Source organism: Amblyomma americanum, chromosome 9, assembly GCF_052857255.1.
Source record: "Amblyomma americanum isolate KBUSLIRL-KWMA chromosome 9, ASM5285725v1, whole genome shotgun sequence".
Lineage (NCBI taxonomy): Eukaryota > Metazoa > Arthropoda > Arachnida > Ixodida > Ixodidae > Amblyomma > Amblyomma americanum.
This window is the reverse complement of record NC_135505.1, coordinates 104,886,436-104,906,586: the sequence shown is the minus strand read 5'-3', so window position 1 is coordinate 104,906,586 and position 20,151 is coordinate 104,886,436. Positions and strand designations below refer to the sequence as shown.

At 45.7% G+C, this 20,151-nt stretch overlaps 1 protein-coding gene across 7 annotated transcripts in view; it reads left to right on the top strand.

Moving 5' to 3' along the window:
- Positions 1 to 20,151, top strand: part of inaE (inactivation no afterpotential E) — a 177,346-nt gene that overhangs the window by 95,542 nt on the left and 61,653 nt on the right. For all 7 annotated transcript variants that reach the window (XM_077636667.1, XM_077636670.1, XM_077636672.1 and 4 more), the window contains exons 2-4: positions 16,156 to 16,364; positions 17,671 to 17,772; positions 18,670 to 18,841. In XM_077636667.1, coding sequence (XP_077492793.1) covers positions 16,156 to 16,364; positions 17,671 to 17,772; positions 18,670 to 18,841 — 483 coding nt within the window. The remainder of the gene's footprint in view (positions 1 to 16,155; positions 16,365 to 17,670; positions 17,773 to 18,669; positions 18,842 to 20,151) is intronic.

Sequence of the window (20,151 nt, the reverse complement as noted above, 5' to 3'; positions counted from 1 at the left end):
CAACGAAAGAGAAGTTGAGGCAGCACGAATCACTTGTCGTGAAAACGTCCTGCAGTGCTTTTTTGTTGTCAGCTGGCTGTATGAGCGACTATAATATTTAATTAACCAGTGGTTATAAACACGCAGCGCGTTAATAGTACTGAATGTTGTTAAAAATACTTGTCTGTATGCCGTAAGAAGAACCGTTGACTATTCGAAGTTAGAATAATTTTGCTATTTTTTTGTTCATAGCATAGACCTTACACTGGTGTCTTCACTGAGCATGGAATCCAAGCTGTTCTATTAAAAATCACGAAAACAAGCACAATGCTTTGATAACGCTTTGCTTTGTAGCAGGCTGGACGTGTACAGACGCTCTCTCGGTCGAAGGGTTTATGGAGATAAGCTTTTTCTGCACTGCTGACAGTGGTTAATGTCGCTGAAAAACGAACATTTCAGTTGCTAGTTAAGCGCCTGTGTAGTCGTGTACCATCCGTCTTCCGCGCTGTTTCCTTCACTTAACAATTAGCTGTCCCGGTGAATTTTTAAATCTTGGGTGTGTGTGCGTGTGTGGAGAGAGGGGAGGTATGCTCATAGTTCAGTATTTAAATGCAGCCGATGCTTGCGCTATTTATTTATTCCACCTGTTAAAGAATGAACAACGGTCTTGTTACAGGTCAGTGAACGCGTTCTATAAGGGATCGTTTTCTTTATTCATGTTTCGGCCACTGTTTGATTGGCGGGCCCTTCCTATGCCCTGGTCCGGCGAACCGCATTGCTTGCCGCGTCTTAACGGTGTTGTCGTTGGCCATAGCTTTCTACCGTAGTACTTGGACACACAGTATGTAACGCGAATGTGAAAAAAAAACACTTTGCGACATAGAATCATGAGGCAATCAAGTTTGTTCTTTAAATGCACATACAGATGTGAAGCCTTCTATGCAACTACCGCGGAAAGCATTGCCACTGACTGGACATAGATGCCTCAATTTATCGATGCAATGTTATGTTCCTCGTCTACTCTAATTCTCCCTAATCTTCGTCTTCCGCCTCTTCCAAGCTCACCTCTATAACATGCGTTGCCTTTTCTCGTACCAACGTGGTCATGTATTCATGTATGTAGTCTGTGGACATGCGTGGCCGTGTGCACTGAAGTTTACATCATTAAAGGCATGGGTAGTTTTAATACTTTCCCGGTACGCATGCAACTGGATCAGACCTCCTTCTGGTTAATGCCTATTTCTCTTTAAATCATTAAATCCGGTGGCAGCGCTAAATTCTCGGGTTGCCTTTCTGCGGTGCACACTGGCTGCGACAATCGCAAAAAAAAAAAAGAAATATAACCCAATGAAAACCTCTTTGTCGCGAACTTTCCTCGACTGTAATGCATCACACTGTCGCGCCTGCATTATTTGGCTCCGCAGGCCTGCCTGAGTACTGTCCAAGACAGCAGTAAAAAACTAAAAGCAACGAAGATTTTAAACCGGCGCGTCTTTATTCCGCTTATCGCAAAACTGGTTCGGTCAAACGACCTCGTCGCCTGTCGTCTTTCCACGTTGAATGTATGCCCGTGTCAGGTTCGTTAACGCGCCTCGCTCCTTAGTGCACCACGATGGAAGCAAAAAAAATGATAAAATACCTAAAGCAATACGAGCACAATTTGCGCGGGAAACATTATCCGGGTGACGGGGGGCGGATATCGCTCATGGGCACGAAGTGGGAAAATCTGCAGCGTAAACTTCTGCTCATTTTCGCTCGTACACAGAGGAGTCGAAAGATAAGCCGCTGTTCAGGCCCGTTAGTAAAAAAAAAACAAGAATACAAGAAAATTTAAATCTATATAGGCCCCAATTTGCATACGAGCGTGATATTCAGCGCCCCCTCCAAGCGGCGGTAGGACGACCAGTGGCAGCTTTTGTTTACATAATTTTCTTCGGCAACTTTTTGTTTATATTTGTTTTTCGTTGACGCCTGAGGCGTTGAAAAGGTCAGGCGACGAGTACCTTCTTTACCCACAGATTGCGAGATATGCTTTCACGCGACGAGAAATAACATGTGGCGTGTTTTCAGACTGCCTCGTGTGCATCTGTTCATTTTTGTTTTTATTTGTTATATATTAAGTTTTTTTTGGCGGAACCTTGAGCTAACACACGTGTCATACTTTTTAAATTTTTCTCCTCTTCGACTTGTAGAGGTCATGGGTTCAGACCTCATTGTCGGCATATGGTTACAGTTGCTTCTATATTCTTCAAATAGATCTCTAAATATATTTCCCAATTAACTTGCTCCCGTAGATACCAAAACTGAACTTAAAAAAAACTTACATTTTATAACGTTTTTCTCATCCCCCGAAACTGCTGAAAGTGTGGAGTTACACGCTTTTCGAACGCTGGGAATAAATGGGAGCAGTTAGAAATAAAGGCTTTAAACCCAATGATTCCCAGGGTGCACTGCGTATTAAGATCCTTTCATAAGATATATTGCCTATGCTAGCAGCACCATATATATTGGACATTTTTTGTGACCTATCTCCAAAATAGACACCTTGAAAAATTTAAAAATTTGTTTTGCAGCGCAACCGCGAGAGATGTTGAACAAGTGCCAACCAATATAGCAGTCGTCCAAATTAAACAAGCGGTCTATACACAATCTACAGACTTATAATAGGCTATATTCCTTCCTATAGTTATTTCTTTGTTTCTATTCACAGTCTATAGACAGAAGTCGACTAAAAGCTCATCGCCGTAAATCTACAGATTGCCTATAGGGTTTGTATTGGCTATAGTTTATTATCTAGGATTTTTCTATAGACAGTCCACAGACATTATAGACACAAGCCTATGGACAGTTTATAGATTGTCTTAAGAAATTTTTGTCAGGGAACAAATCACTGCGAAGCCGCTGAAGTCTTGGCAAATTCCCGCCATACACCGAACATGTGGCTGTTGTTAGCGCTCAGCTTATCTCCCTGTCAGGAAATCATTTAACTCACATCACTCCTGATGAAACATAGAATTCGAATAATAGAGAGCTTTTTTTTTCGCAGAAAACAATCCAACGGGACACCTGCGGGCGGAAGAAGCCTAATTACTTGGAAAGCTGACTAATGCCTACAGGCCTATGTAGTTGTGACAGATGACTGAATGCATTGGCGAATGCTGCCTGCAAGCGGCATGAACGAAATAATTACATAGAAAGGGCATAGGTGGGACTGGCCTCTACCTTCAATACGGACCCACTTCACAGGGACGAAGCACAAGCACTTACGTATGAGGAAGGTTAGAGGTAAGACACCACAACTTGCCAATAACCCAAAGAATCGACAAAAACTCGCCCGCTCGACTGATACTTACATATTAGCACCATGCTAGTAGAACTTCCTGGCACTTCCAAGGCTGGAACTTTCATACTAGTAGAAACAGAAAACACTTGGACAAGTAATTCCATTGTGTGTTGGCAGTGAGATAGCATCCGAAGCTCTTGATGCCTTTGCTGAAAAACGACTGGTAGGGTCTGTGATTCCCAGGTTCCTCTTCCCGTTGCCACTGTTGGCGGGTGGACCCTTCGCCCAGACTAACCTGGTCTGGTGACGAGCTTCCCTCTAGCCAATCGGCATTTTCTGTTCTCGTGACGTCACCCCCCTCTGCGCAAAGATACTAATCCGCTCTGGTGCCGTAACTGATGACTTGACTGCCCGCCAGCCAACTAGGATTTTTCTGGGCGACGCTTGACGACGTAGGGTTTTTGCCCCGGGTAGGACTCTATACAATTGCTTAATACCAAGGACGTTTCCGCGTATTTGGTTTACACTATAGGTTATGTTAGTGTATGCAGAAGGGAGTGAGCACTGTGGTAACATACTCGTAAGCAGTGCAGCAATGGAGGCTAGTTGGTTGCAAATTTTTTGCGGAAAAATATTCTCATTTTGGGCGAACACCTGAAGCATGTCGTAACGAAGAGGATTAAGGATGTGGAAAAGTAGTAATGAATATCCACGAACTTGGAAAAGGGTCGTAGAGCGGCCACAGTTTCTTCGCCGCTCCTATGAAGAGGTAAATGTTACCTTTACTTCTTGGAATCGACCAGACGATTGCCGGCATGTTTGCTGGGATTGCTTTTTTAAGGTCTCGCGAGATATTGTGCCAGGAAACCACGGACTTCAGGCGCTTAGTTCAATGAGGGTGGCTTCAAACAAGGAGTGAGCGAGCGATGTGTGACTGGATGCGGAGATCACGTTGTCGCTTACGATAATACAGAAAGCGCTGCTTTGAAACGTTTTCATGTACAGCTAGATAGATTTAACAAAGATCTTGTTGGCATCGCTTTGTATCGCGCCGATCGCTGGTGGCACCTTGTGAGCATTCGCCGTAGTTGCAGCAAAACCTTCTGGGAAATAAATGCGCATGCAAGTGGAACAGCGAAGAAGGTGAATGCTTTTCCTTTTATAATTACGGCTCGGGAAACAGTACAGTGCCCACAAAACTGGTATCATTATCAGTGCGGTAGAACAGGCGCAGTTGCTATTCGTGCTTTTCTTATATTCTACTTGTTCCTTTGTGTTAAGAAGATATCAACAAAGGTAATAAAGAGAGCGCATAATGGGGAAGTTATTTAATCGCTTCTTTATGCTTTCTATTACTGGCGGCGCATTTTGTCGTAGAGTTTATGAAATGGACTAGATAATTCTTATTAGCTATGGCGGTATAGGCTGTGTTAACTAGTAGGAGAGAAACGAAGGAATGGATCGGGTAAAATGTTGTTTCTTACAAAATGCGACCCCAGTTCCTGATTCACTTGAAAAACAAATTCTATTATTGGATGACATTCTGTTTTCTTTTTCTTTCACTGGTGCCGCTTGCAGACTTGGAGTTTATTTTAAAGAAAATAGAGCTTTCTTGTTATATGGGGCCTTCGATATACACCGCCTAAGCATTTGCTGACACAATGTCTTGCGTTGCTCCTGGTTCGTCTTTCATTGCGCTCTTTATCAAACCTGCCTGAATGCAGCAAATTTCGAGCCGATGCCCCGCCCCTGTCATGGTACAATGGAGCCGTTTAATTGCACTTCCATTTTAGGCATTAATTTTGTTGAATTTGATTTTTATCTTGCAACATACATGAACGCAGCGATAAAGGCTGGAAAGAAGGTTGCAAAACTTGTTTTAAAGTTCCCGGCCTCCTTCTGCTAGACTTAACGAAAGTGCTGGCTCCCTTGGTAATAGAAAAAACGGTCCGTGCAAAAAGGTGGTTATTATGATCTGGTTCGTCTACAGCGCAAGGGCAGGTGAGGCCAAAGAGCACCATGGCACAAGATGTTTTTGTCGACTCAAGGTGGAATCGAAGTCGCCATTTTTTCAAGCACTTCACCCCATAGAAGCCGATCACCAGGCCAGGGGAGGACATGTACCGATTGTAAATCGATGGTTACCCGGCGGCACTGGGAATCCAACCCCGCATATCCACCGTACGCGGCAGATTCTCAGACTAATAGGTAACCGCTGCGGTGGGCGCATAAAGAAAAACGCAAGAATCAGACATCACGTCAATTGCTTGCAGGGGTAAAAATGGAGATTTAAGCTGAGCACTGTGTGGGAGTACTGACACAAAGCCCAGCGTATTCAGACAAGCGTACTTGCGCACTATGAACATAGTATGAAGTCTCTCACCCAAGTGCCTCTTACAGTGGACTGTGCATTTGGTCACTTAGCCTGATTTGCACAGCAGAGACGTGCAGTCAACTTTCTTTATGTCTATTTGTACTACGCTGCTCTACCTGTCACGCTCTAAGGTCTCCGTAAATCTCACCATTATCCACTCTTGGCGTAGTGAGCTTTGAGCGCCCGTTTGCAGGACAACTTCGCCGTATAACACTAAATGTTGATGCACCTCAGCCTAATATCAATGTCCATATATTTTTATGCTTTCTCTTATAGGTTTTTCTTTCCTTCATAATTTTGTGCTTCTCTCTCCTTTCGTCTTTCTATCTCCAATTCCATTCCACACACAGAGTAGCATGCCAGCGAACCTTTATTGCTGGCTAAAATCTTTGTTTTTAAATAAAGGGTTTCTCTCTCCGAATTGAAAGGTTAGTTCATATATAAAAGTCTCGTTATGCATGCAGTTTTGCAACATACGAATCTCTATGAACGTGTATAACGTAACTCCGTTTTTGACAAGGTATAAACATTGCCGCGTCTTCCACTAGAAATTTTGTGAAGCAACATAACGAGTGTGACATCCATAATTACGTTTTCGTATAAAGATAAGGCGCAGCCTGCCACTGTACTACTCCGCATTCTTTTTCATTTTGGCATTTCGTACTCAGAATAATAATCTCAGTGTTTTAGGTGCCTAAAAACCTGAAAACAGATAACCAGGTCCAGTACTTGGTCACTATTTATGCGAACGTCTTGCACAGAATAGTTATGAAACGAAAACCTGATCAAGTTAAGAAAAAAATATCAATCGAAAGTAAACGACAACAGACATAATATGATGGCACTGTACAAAAACATAGGTAATAAATTAATGACAGTATGACGTGAGGACATGTAACGGTCACACAATGAAAGCAAGGGTAACATAAAAACTAACATTTTCATTAACCATAGTAACAACCACAGCAAGGTTAGCAGTAAGCGCCGTTTCCTTGTCTACTTCAAGCAATTTTTTTAATGACCTAAAGCGTGGCATTTATAACAGCCATATTAACAGTATCCCTTTAGATATTGGGACAAGAAACATTGCTTCGATGAATAAACGTTACCCTTCTGGATTCGTGTGACCTCTCCCGCTTTATAACCGGTGCTCCTGCACGCATGCGCACTTTAAAAGCGCCTTAGCCATCATGTGAATTTTCGGTGATTGCGTGTAGGTATAAGCTTTGCTCACAAGATAGTTCAGAGGGAAAGACGATAAGCCACCCAGATAATAAGACTGCAGGCACCATTACTGTCTTAGTGCTTATCTGAACTATCTTGTCTCAGTGAAAAGACATAAGGGAAGAAAAAAAGATAGTATAAGCAGCAGAAAAGGGGGGGGGGGGTTTACAAAGAGAGCTGTAGTGGCAGATTTGGCTTGCTATGGCACCAGCTCCTGTAGGCAACACTGTCAAAAAGACCGCATTGCACGAGGACGACAGATATAACTCCGGACCTCTGAAAGCGGATTGAAAGCGTTTTGTTGCGACCTTCGACTTTGAACAAGAAAAATGCGCATTTTCTTCCAGAAGTGGCGGAAATGCCTCTAGGGGTGGAAAGGAATTTGCTACTGCTCCTTCTTCGATTTCCTGCTGCTTCAAATTGCCGCTACTTATTCCTCAATTTCAGCGCTCCGCCGCCACCTTCTCGAATCTCTTTTTCGGCGGGCCTAAAACAAGTAAATAGAGGAGTTTCACGACAGAAGGCGCCTCCCAGCACAAGTAAAGAAGACGCTTACAGGGCGCATACTTTGTATATATTCTTCCATCGCCACTCTTGACTCCGGCTGAAGCCGGTGGCTCCGGCTGCAAACACTGATCCTATCTTGCGAAAGAGGGCGCGACCGTCTCATTCCCGAGGATTTTCCCTATTTTTTTTTGTTTTAGCTTTCTCTTATTGATTCCTTATTCTGCCTTACCGGAAATACCCTCTCTCTATCACCGGCCTATACCGAAAGGGGGCAAAAAAGAAATGTACCGCGGGGAGGGGAAGCAAATCAGAAATGTGCCCGGGCGCCGGTGTAAAAAGAGCACTCGGTGGAGAGCATTCGCTCTCCCCTCCCACCAATCCTGCGAAAACCCAATTTTCTCTATTTTCTTTCTCGTTTTTACTTCTTTCACTACGTCTTTCTTTTCCTCCGTCGCCAACCTATTTACGCCTCAGGCAATGTTCCATCGCGCCGCGGTTTCGAACTGTTTCTTTCTCCGGTTTGGCGTTTCTCGAGTTTATAGAATGTATACGCCGAAACCCGCCACCAATCAAAATGATGCCATTATCTCCATCGCCCGTTGATTCCTTTCTGCGTTGGCATTTCTGGCCGTAAGTGCAGGCAATGCATGCACCTTGTTTAAGCCTCCTCTTCCTCGTTTTTCCCATCTTTGTCTTGCTTCAGGAAAAAAGGGTGGTTCTTGTTGACGCACAATTGATGCTCCTGTCCTGATCCCTTCTTTTAAGCGTCGTTTCCACGTCTTTTTTTGCGTTTCCCCTTTTGTTCGCATCGTGGGGAAGAAGTGGTTTTCTTTTTAACATTTTGTACCTTTCCCTCCCTCCCGACTCCCCAACCGCTGCCTAACAGTCCCCCCTCTCCCCGGCTCCCGAACCGCTCCTTACAGTTATCCCCTCTAACTGGCTCCCCCAGCAGGGCTCTTCCTTGTCCTATGCGTGAACCCCGGTGGTCGTGTGCGTGCCCTGTGTGGAATGGCTTCTCGGCGGATGACGTCAGCGAGTCGCTAGCGCGGAGAGCGTCATGTAGGGAGCGCGTCGTTTGCGTAGCAGCAGCTTGCGCACCTTCCATTTAGAAGCCCTCCGTGTGTTTGGAGAACCGCGGGAGGCAGGGGAGCCTCTCCTGGCGGTGCCTTTGATCGGGCTTCTCTGAAGCATAGCGCTGGTACGTGGCAGCACCTCGCGCGGACGGGAAGCCAGCAACCCCCCCCCCCCCCCCTGTGGGATCGGAGTGGGAGTCATCGGGGAGAGGGGGGGGGGGTGCGTGTGAATGATGTCATGTTGGGCGGGTGTCGGCAAACGCGTAAAAATACTTGGACAGAGGGGATTGATTTAGTTATGGTGGGTTTAATGGCGCTCACGGGTCTCAGGCTAGTATGCGCTAAACACGTCTTCCCAAACCTGTGTGGTTGTTATTAAGGTTAAAATGCGTTCAAAGTTTCAAAAGCGTTATACTTTGCACAGATTGTTTGTGCCACCATCTAAACGTATAAACGTCTAAAAACGGGCGAAGGGTTTGTGCTTTCACTAAAATGCTCGTTGGGATGATAAGGTGCGGTACAGAATGAGAGAGAATGACCTTCGATTTCTGATAAGCACACACACTCATCAAGCTCCGATTGGTTTCTTTGATACACAAGTTTTTTCGCTTATGTCCTTGTTGGCTCATTTCTTTGCCGTCTCTCCATCGCGGCAAAAAACAAACAAACAGCACTCAGTTAGGTAAGCCGACGCAAGACAGGAAAGCGACATGCCACAGGAACTTTTTTTTATCATTCCTCGCTTTATGTTTCAGCGGCGTATTTCTTGCTATTTTTTTCATAACACTACACCGGCAACTAGCTCGGCTTTGTATTTACATTGTCATAACTGCGCCACTCATACTCATACTCTGCCGCTCATACTGTCATACTACATACTGTGCCACTCAGTCGCTGACTCGTTTGATCGTTGATTCTTTCCTTTCGCTCACTAGCGGGTGTGATTCTCTTGGCCGCTCATAGATCGGGGCTCCCAATAACGGGTAATGCCGGCCTGGTCTTGACAGTTGGTCGCCTTAAATCACGGTCGCAACTCGCTGTGCCAGGTGGCTGTTGTCACCTGCGTATTGTTTCCTCCTCCCCCTTCCCTCCTCATAATTTATACCCTCTAGATCGATGAAAGTGGGTGCTGATCTGGCACGCTATGCGCCCCTCGTTTTGTGCTTACCAGGCTTCGACAATTCACGAAGCTGTTGGCAGGAAACAGCATTCCGTGACTGAAGAGAACTCGTCCACTATCGAACCAATCACGATTGGCCTTAAATCTTCTAATACACGAGTGGACATCATAGATTATATGATTTCAACTCTGGTCCCTAATTCCATTGCGGAGAAAGGTCCATCTAATTCCCACTCTGGAACACCGTTTTCGCGACTGCCAATTACGGCTCTTTGTACCCTGTCACCAGAACAGATAGTTCTGCTCATCAGTCCTCGAAGGAAACGTTTTTTTTTCGCGCTTTCCTTACCTGGGGCTACTTCGGAATTCTTCTTTTCCTTTTTCACCCTTCGTTCTCTCGGCTGCTGGTCAACCTGGCCTTTAATGTTTTTGCCATCTGGTGGCCTGTATTGCTGCCTGTCAGCTGTGACGTCACTGGCGATAGTTATCGATGATGGTGGAACAGTTGAACGAACCGGAAAACGAACGTAAAAAAATACTCCGCCTGGCTCCTTTTCCTGGACCAATTTCCTCCCATTTCCTTGTTCATTTTTTTGTTCATTCCGAGCGCTTCGCTATATTATTATCTGCACCTCCTTTCTGCCCTCGGTCGAAGCACTACCTTTGTCGATGTAGCAAGCGTAAGGTTGTGAACCTGCTAAGGCGCTGTGATTTCTTTCTGGTTGATACTTGTTTGGTTTGTGGGGCCTTTCTGAAGACCAGCCGCCGTTGAGCCATCCTGTCAGCCTGCAAATGGGCCCCATATATAAATGGGTGGGCACAGCCGTTACAAGCCTTGTCCCGACCGACGGCCAGGCCGCAGCTGGTGCTTGCAAAGAAATATCGCAGCCAAGGAAAGTGGCGGTCGTATATCGGCGAGCGCCTGGATACGTGCGCAACTGATGACCATACCACTGTCCCATCCCTCTCAGCAAAGGCTACGTACACAGTGCTCTTTCTGTAACAGTTCGTATACGACGGAGTGGTATAAAATGCAGAACATTCTTGCGTTTCGAGCAAACGCAGGATTGCCCACGGGGTTCGCATTTCGATGCAGGCGAAATGCTAGAGGCCCGTGCATTTTTCGACGTCTATGCACGTTAAAGAACTCCAAGGGCTCTAAATTATCCGGATCACTTCCTCTACGGCGGTTTTAATAGCTGAGTCGCTTTGAGACGTTAAATCCTATAAAACCATAAAACCAAAGCCTGCATTGCCTCGTTAATATGTTTTATCGTGCATTCGGTGCAAAATACCGAAATATTTACCTCCCAACAATATGTGTAACTAAAATGAGGGAATTCGTTAAGATGCCTGAGAGCTGTTCACTTGCCTTGCCGCAAAACAGGTCAACTTTTGATATATTCATAATGTAATGAAGCGTTTACTTCGGTCCCCCTGCATAGTCATATATGATACGATAGTCGGATACAGTTTGTATTATATTACTTTGTACTCTATTTTAATAACAGATAATATTGTATTATGTTATGTTATAATTACTTATATTACATTATATTATATTATAATATTTTAACGCATAAAACAGTGATTCTAATCAGTGAAAGCATTGGGGAATATACAGGACAGCATAGGGAGGATAGGGGAACATTGTCAAGGTTAGCTTACGCGCAACGTAAGTACCTCCAAAAGTAGAAGATTGGACAGCCGCCGGCATAGGTCAGTTGGTAGAGCACCGTGCGCGACATACAGAGGTATTTGACTCGGATCCCACTAGTGGCATGTGGTTGTTTTTGTTCCACTTTCTTATAAATTAATTTTCAGCCATAAAATAAATACACTACTGATTTCCCATTAATGAAGAGCGTCAATTAAAAATACACATTCCCCTTTGCTTTCATTGCTTTCGATGGCTGTTGCTTTCTTGTTACGTACGTCATAACGAGCCCTTCATTTTCCTACCGTTATATGCTCAGTAATTACATTGTGACATTTGACTTTATCATCATTTGTCTTAGCAATTAACCAAATGTCGTTCAGTCCTCATGCTGATGTCCTTTCTATAACTTTAGCTGCAGCTATCTTCGGCAAGCATACATTCATCTCATACATTTGTCGCAACGCGCAGGACGCTGCACTACGTTTTACGACGACGCAGATAAGCTGATGGTATTTTGCTAATAAGTTTCACGTAGAAAATTATTAAAAAATAAAGAATCAATGTAAACTTCAGTGCGACATGTGCCCTCAAACGAAGTGCTTCACCTCCCTCCCATGGAGCTCTTCGCCGCCTACTTATACACCAAAGAGACATGGCCTGTGGGTGCAGCGCGGTTTCCGCCGGGTTGCTTCCGCTTCCGCTTCCTGGGTCTTCCCTATCGACAACACGTGGCCGCTCCGAATGCATTTTCTCTTCGGCTTCCTCTTCTTATCTATCGCTGCGAACGCAGTCTTTGCACTGTCAGCGCCGAGTAAACCATCCTGTAGATTTATGCTTCACTCGAGGAACGCTAGGAAGCGTGCAACAACAAAGCTCGGAGGTTTCCGGCTTCAAAGGTGTTGACTTTGTAGAGATGGGCAATCTCGTAAGCCTCCGCATATTAAAAAGGCGGCGACTTAAGCTGCGTGTTAGTATTTTGCGGTTTCATGTACATTTTATTACTTTGTCCGCAAAGGGCTTCGCAGTACATTTATGAGGAAGGGGGCACATGGTTATTAAAACAACAACACTTGAAAATATGAAAATTTTGATGTCAAATACGAATCAAACAAAAATTAGTCTACAAGATTTCAGTAGAATTGCAAGAAATAGGAATACCCCTAAAAAGAACTTAACGAATGCAGAAAGCATCTGAATAGCAAATCAAGGTACGAGAGAACAATGGGCAGTGATCAGTCAGACGCCAACAGCGTTATTAGATATAGTTTAAAATTTCAAATTCAACTTCTAGTGTGTCTGACTTTTGAAGATGATTTCATTTCTCACCGTGCTTTGGTCATTTGCTGCTCTGGTTAGGTTACATCGCTGGACATGGTTGTTTATGAGATAAAAAATCACGAACTAATTTCAGCACAAATAAATTATAAATCCGAATACGTAAATGTTACTGGTGGACGTAATTTCGCGGAGGTTATTCCAATCTTGATGCACAACCTCTTAGGGGACAGCCATATGTGCGCTTGCTTAACGCAAGCGTAGTAGAATCGCTGTTTTTTGGCGTGCTTCGCGTACAAGGTGCCATTTCTTTTTAAAATTTTTGTTTTGTTTAGCTACGCGCGAAACTATGTCCACACTTCTACGTCTCCTCACGCTCTTTCGCTGAAACCGACGCTCGGCTTGACGAACGCGCCAGAAAATTTCGTTGGGCGCAAATTACTCATGGAAATGAGGCGACGTCAGCGGGTTCGCCCTTTTTGAAATCGAGGCAGCAGACCGTATGCTGCGTCATCACAAGGTTACGCTCGGAGCTCATTATTAAAACCGGAGCAACAGAGCGCTTTAAAATCGTAGCTCCTTACCATAAAAAAAAGGTGTTATTACCGGCTAGGAGGCACATACGAGGAACGCACGTGATAACGTATGCTTGGTCGCTGCCACAGGTTGCCATACAGTTATGTATACAGGGAAAGCTGGACATGCGGCAGTTGATCCACCACATGACGACGGTATGTGCAAACTTATACAAGGCTTGGCTTATCTTCACCAAAAATATGGATTGGCCTGTGAAAAGTGACCTCTACTCGAGGCAAACATTTACGAAATGCTTTGGTACTTTCAAAAACGCGCCTAACGCTTGAGAATGAACTGCTTGATATTGATTAGAGAGGCGCTAAAAGTACTATTTAATGAACTTGAATCTGCGCATTATGTAAACCACATCTGCCTCCTATCTGAAATTTAGAGATCTGCACGAATATTTCCTATACTTTGGGACAGTACGAGTACTATTTAGCGTCTTAATTAACATTATCTCCTATCCGAAGTTTACATATATTCACAAATATTTCCTATATTTTGAGAATATACGAGCGCTTTTTAGCATCTTAGTTAACCATTCTATCTAAGCCTAATCTACGTTTCCGGCGCTCCATTGCCTTTGCATGCTTGTCTAAGTGCTCAACTTAACAAACAGTGCATCTATTTTTTTTAATTGCGGTAACTTTAGTTATCATACAGATCATTTCATCACTGCAGTCTTTCGCGTTAAAAGGTTTGTAACTCGTTTTGATCAACGATGAACACCAATAATGCCTCACCATGTCCGCTGCCACCACAAATCTTCCGGTTAGTCCAATGTATAAGTTTTCTGTGTATCCGCTGTTTCTTGCTCCCGTGTGTTCTTTCGCGTTTATTCAACTTACCCACACACTGTTAGTTCATCAAGCGCCTCAGTAAGAACTGCTTATAGGGCACACAAGGCATGCATATGTTTTCTAAATGGTACTTCGCATATACGCATCACATGCCGACTTGTTTCGCTTTATCCCAATCACTTCTCAATCCTTTTGTTTTCACTGCTGGGTGGGTTGGTGAACTTCAAATAGTAGCACGGGCAACCGTGATAGAGAAACAACGGACAGATCGACTTGAACCAAATGGCACCCTACAAAAGCTGACTTTCAGCGGATTTGTGCGGCTAGCAGCATGCAGAATGCATAGAAGTGGGCTTAAAAAAAGCTTCAGGGCCGTTATTTCAGCGTCATATACGTCGCTCTGGAGTAGCGGAAGAAAAACGAACTCGATTAAGTTATTAAAACGATGATTTTGTTGGCTGAATAATTACACATGATTAATTACGCCCTAAATGTCCTGAGTTATTATTCAAATCTTTGCTTACTTTTTGAATGTTTGTTTGTAGGCATTTTGTATTATTGTTACCCAATGAACCTGAGTGGATATGCGGCTTACTTAATTAAATGGCCTTTTTTCGAGCCGTGCCTTCGGTGCTTTGTAAGGAGTACGAAATGACATTTTTGGGCTCGTAAACGTTAAAGTTTCTGCTGGCCGTTCGTGCTCTGCGCATCGCCGTTGCCCTCGCCAATGACGTCACGGAAGCTTCGCCTTTCTCTCGCGCACCGTCATGTTTCGCCTCGTTAGCGTAATTTGCGGGCAATGTTTATGGCAGGCCGTCGGTGATTAAATGCAAACGCCCTATGCCCCGGCGGCAGCTGACAGAAGCGCCTAGGAGGCAGCGTTGTGGCCGAGGGCGGACGGCGCTACCGGGATGATGGACCCTTGGGACTTGCGCCTAATGATGTGTGGAGCGAGTCGTAAAGAGGAGAGCGATGAATGTGCTTCCATGTTTGTGATGTTTATTTTCTTTTCGTACTCGCAGACTTTCCTGTTTTCGCAGTGTTCTGGGAACGCCCTGTAACTTTATACCTTACATTTATACTCTTTTGCGTTCCCGCTGACTCCTTCAGCAGCCCTTCAACGGCAGATTAAGGAAATCCGAAAGGTTTGTTGAAAAAGTCCGGCAAAATTATGCCCCTTGATGAATATTCTATCTTGGCCTCTGTGCGTTGTTATCGCTGTGTCGGCACCTTTAGTTCCATGAGAAAAGAAACAAAAGAGCCCATTGCAGGTAAACAAAGCGTAAATTTTTGCCGTACGCATGCGTCGCACGCCGGAATGAGTTCGAACCCCTCCAAAATATCTGTAAAGTGCATAACGCAGAGAGGGATGAGTGGCTGTCGTTTCTCCGCTTCTGCTCTCAAGGACCGCTTTCGCCGAAATCGCTCGCTTTATCCTCAAGCGGACCGCGCGGTTGGTTTATTCGTCATTAGAAGCCCCATGGACCCAAATGCGTCATCGGTCATAAAATTCGCCTATTGCTTATATGGAAGGGACATCACCGCACCGGAGCATTCCCATTGGTTAGAGGGATGTGACGTGACCAGACCGGAGCATCAACAGCGAAGTGATGTCAATTCCAGTGACGGCACCAACAGCTGCTAATGCCGCCGTGTTGCCAATGCATAATAGAATTAGGCATCCGTGTGGAGTTTTTTTTTCCTTTTTTTGCTTAACTCCCAATTGAGTTCTATGTTTCCTATGGGTAGCGTCATTATACCGCCTCGTTTGAATAGACTTCTTCACCGAGAACAGCATCGAACGAGCTGAACTTGGTTTTGTTGCTTTATTCCGCGTACTGGATGCTATCTTAGGGATTCGATGGTTTCTTGTCGACAAGTCAAACGTGGGCCCAAAACCTTAGCGACCAGACGCCAACGGATGGTGTTTGAACGAGCGAGCGTCCATTCTTCCGGGAGTTTGTCGCAAAGATCTTCATTAAAGAACAACTCTTGCACGGAACTGCCTCTGGAGCTTTCAGTCCGCTGATTGAATTATGAATGATGGAGCACTTTTGGCTGTGACCTGAATTTGTATAAGTGTTTTATGAGCAAGCAGTTTCAATCAGTCAACGTTTTCCGAGCGAACGGTTTTCTTACGCTATCAGTTTTCTGCAAGACCGACCTGCTCGCATGATGTGGCCGCATTATTACCGCACTCCTAAGCATGTACCTTTTCCCTATGCTCTCGATCTGCTTTACCAACGCTCACCACTTGTTCCGTGGCTGTTCTTCGCCGTAGGCTGATAGTGCTGGCGGTGCTGCTGTCGGTCCTGGACTTTGGCGCGCTGGCGTGCGTCTCGGACCTGCAGGAACACATGCTGGGCTACTGCGTCATCCTCAGCGGCTGCGTCGTGGTCGAGGCCTGCATCTCCTGGGTCTCCATGCGAGGCAGCATCCTGGACGCCGCGCCCCGCGCCTCCATGCAGTACCTGCTCTACGTGCGACTCGGTACGCCACTGCCCGTTAAAGAGACTCTGTATCTGGTGATTACGCGCCCCCCTTTATTAACGCCGTAGATTTAAAGGCCCAGTACCCAAGAAAATCTCGTGTCGACGTAGTGAGCGAGAAATCACCGGCACGGCTATGGCACGGCTATGTTCCTCAGAGAGCAACCTAGGAGGCAGGTGGGCCACTTAGGTCAGGCGACCTTGCGGCGTCATCACATCTTGCCCCTCGGATAGTGAGCAAACCGCCCACAGTGGCAGGTGGCAGTTAAATCAATGATTGGTCGCTCGGGAGGAACACTCTGGGTCGCGCAAGGCCCCTCACTGGGAGCACCTGCCATCGCAGGGCATTGGCGCATCGCTTAACCACTGCACAACTGCGCCAGGAGGGGCAAATGAGGACTGCAAGCAATCTGTTAATGTAAAGTGGAGAATACTTTCGGCATACATGTGGTTTAACCTATTACGCTATCGCGTCATGCCCTTAAATGTCTCCTTCATTTTTTTTTTATTAGGCAGATTGACGCCGCAATGAATTAAAGGCAACCGTTTATGAGGCAGGTAAGGGGTGCGCTTTGGACCAAAGCGCACCAAGCTGGTGTTAGTCCTTTTTCTTTGTATTCTGCTGCACGGGCTAAAGTTTGCAACGTGGATCTGCGAGATTGGAGCTAAGTAATGTACGCGCTCTAAGCTCATCATGAATACTGAGCGCGTGCTAGTATGCATTCTTAAACTTGCCTGCGACGCAGGTGACCATTAACAGGTGGCGCTACTGGTGTCAACTGGCCACGTACTCCTGAGTTTTTCCAAAACCTCGAAGATCTGTAGACAACAAGTATCGTTCTTTTAGCTAGCATAATTTGTTTCCTGTGGAGGCTGTGTTATACAAACAGCCTTCAGGGTCGAATGGGGCATTGCAGTATTGACTGTGGAAGCGGTCCGATGAATCAGCTGGCAGAGGTATATCTCTGCGTCGTACGTTCGTGTTCCCGATGCCCCTTTCCTTAATCGAGTGTAATAAACACGTAACGCAATGCAACAGCTGATCCAGGAAAAGTCGTTCAAGAGACTCTGCCTCATCCGTGTCTCATTAAGTGCAACCTGCATGTGTTTCTGGTCTATACTACGGCGGCACACCAAATCTTTGAAGCTTTCGTTTCCCTCGTGACGCCGACGCAGTCAGATTATCTGCCCGTGGAGAACCCTGGTAGTGTGAAGTGCAATAGTCACAGAACGCGATTTCTTAAAGCGGATCCGTCAAAACATGCTTCGTAGGCCTTCGCTTACCTAACGTTTCCGGGCTCATGCAGGAATACTCTTGGTGGAAGTCTCCTGGCTGGTTGTGGGAGTCATCTGGGTGAGCAAGCATTATGACAGCTGCCCGATGGGCGTTGCCAAGGATGCTATTCTTGGTAAGTGCAACTCATAGACAATGTACTTGTCTTCCCTTCTCGTTTTTTCCTCTTCTGGGTAGCTCAAAAGAGTGCACTGCACTTTAGATACGTAGATGCCAAAAACTCTCGGCTTTTCATTTTGCTACCTGGATTAGCGTATATTGAGCGCTAACTAACCCGCTACTTTTAAGGAACCATATTATTGTACCATGATATGTTTAATTATCTGCAGGGAGTGTGTCATTGACTCAGGTCTATGTGAAGCACATTGCGATTCGGTGATAACTGAGGGTGGTCTGTCCTAGTAACCGAAATCCGGTCCTGTAACTTCTAATGGAACAATAGAGTTAGATTTAGTCGGCTGTCGCTTTTGTCTGTTTACAAAATACAGAAAGAGACGGCTGGAGTTGCTGTCACGTGAAGTAATTATGACTATTTAAATTTTTGGTCCGTTGATTTCAGTGTGGTAAAATTATCAGCTCCTGCTGTTTTGCAAGGATACGTGGTCAAGCCGAGCCAAACAGATGGCTTCTATCGCCATAAATGCCTCTTAAAGTTGACCCTCGTGGCTTCAGTGATGATGCCGCGTTTGGTATCACTCATCGCCTTGTTAAAACGCGAGAAATACGGACAGCCCCGTTGGCGGCTCTTTTCCTGTGGCAGAACTGTACTGCTGAGCAAACACGAGAAGCATCGATCTTGGCCTAAAGCTCCACTTTCTGGCAGTGAATGAAAAACCTGTGGCATCGTCTTTATGACCGATTAAAATTTCTGATCGAGTTACGCTGAAGCTAGCTGAGAAATTTACAATAGTTATTGAGCAGCACGACTAGTGAAGGGTTGTCGTTTTACCTCAGTTTACAAACCGAGCATGTGAGGGCGTCCTGGTGTCGATGGTGTCTTTCGCGGGGGCAGGAATCATCGTGTGCAACTGGTGCGTCTTGTTGAGCGTCCTGGTGACCGTGTGGTGCACCTTCGACCGGGCCGGCCGTACCTGGGTGAAGATGAAGCGCTACCAGAGGAGCCTGCAGGACGGCAAGCTGCGCTACAAGAGGTCTGGAAACTCTCAACGTAACTGGAGGCACCGGTATGGCACGGACTGTTGCACCTCTGCACTCGCACCTGCAGCGCCGGCGAAGCGCTTGAATGGCACGCGAGATCTCAGCTATTGTGTGATTATGGCGTCATGAAAGCCTTCTCAAGCATTTGAAGCGGGCTTTATGTACAAAATCTGTTTCGCATGGCAAGTTACCGTTTGGACCGTATGGTTCCTGCAGAAGTTTTGCACAGCATTGTGGTGGCCAAGATGTAACAGTGTACAAATCCCCGCTTTTACTATCCACTATACTCGCGGTCAAACTTTCAGTGGCACTGCAGCAGATCATAGGCAGGGAAGAAGAGGCTTTTTTTTGTGCCCATGCCTTGGGGAGTGCGTTATTCGTTTTTTAGGCTAGGGGTGCGGAGGGATGAAGGGGAAAAGTTGGAGCGATGATGAGTGGTTGCTAGGGCTTAGGGAGCCTACTTCCTAAGGCGCAGCGACAACCGCCCCTCCCCTTCTCTTTGAAGCCTAGCTTCTGTTGCACTGCCACAGAAAGTTGACCGCGAGTAGAGCACCACATGGGCAAAATCACTGCCAGGAAAAAGATAGAGAGAAAGAGCGAAAGAAAATGAAGGGAGGCTAACCTCAAGAGGACTCCTGAGGTATTGTGCGCTGGGGAAAGGGAAAGAGGTGCCTGCACGCTTTTCACGGCTGCTTCACTACGCCTCATGCTTTCGATCACTAACTTCATGCTAACAACGATCTCTGTTATGAGCTATTTTTTCCTTGCTGCTCAACTGTTTCTTCTTTTTTTCCTGCTGCCCACCTAGCTGACTCAGCAAGGTGATCTGGCAGAAAGTGCCATGGTTCTTCTAATTTCAGAAGGTGCTTTCAGAGGGTGTGAGAAATTTGCGCTAGCAGAGAGAACATGGTAATACATTTTATTATTTATCGGCAGCCGGTCCACGCATCAAGTAGCCATATACCCTGGCATCTGCGGGACGCGCGTATGTTAACTAAGTTCACCGTGATGTACAAGTTCCGGGTCCCATTAGGGCAGGTTTCTGCTGTTTTGGTTTCCCCGCGCCAGGTAGGCGAGCGGCGTAATGTCAGCAGCAGTTTGGTTAGAACTGAGGTGCGAAAAGTTGTCGTCTCAGCTTCTGTCGCATACGCGATGAGACAATTGAGTTAACGATAACTCGTTACTGTTTTACCATACTGGGCGCAAAGACCGACGCGACCGTCTGCGACATAAAAAACATGAGCTAAGAAAGAAATGTGAGAGATTAAGCACTTAAGCGAAATTTAACGCAATACAGCTTAACCTGGATATGTCGAACTCGACGGGGATCGCGAAG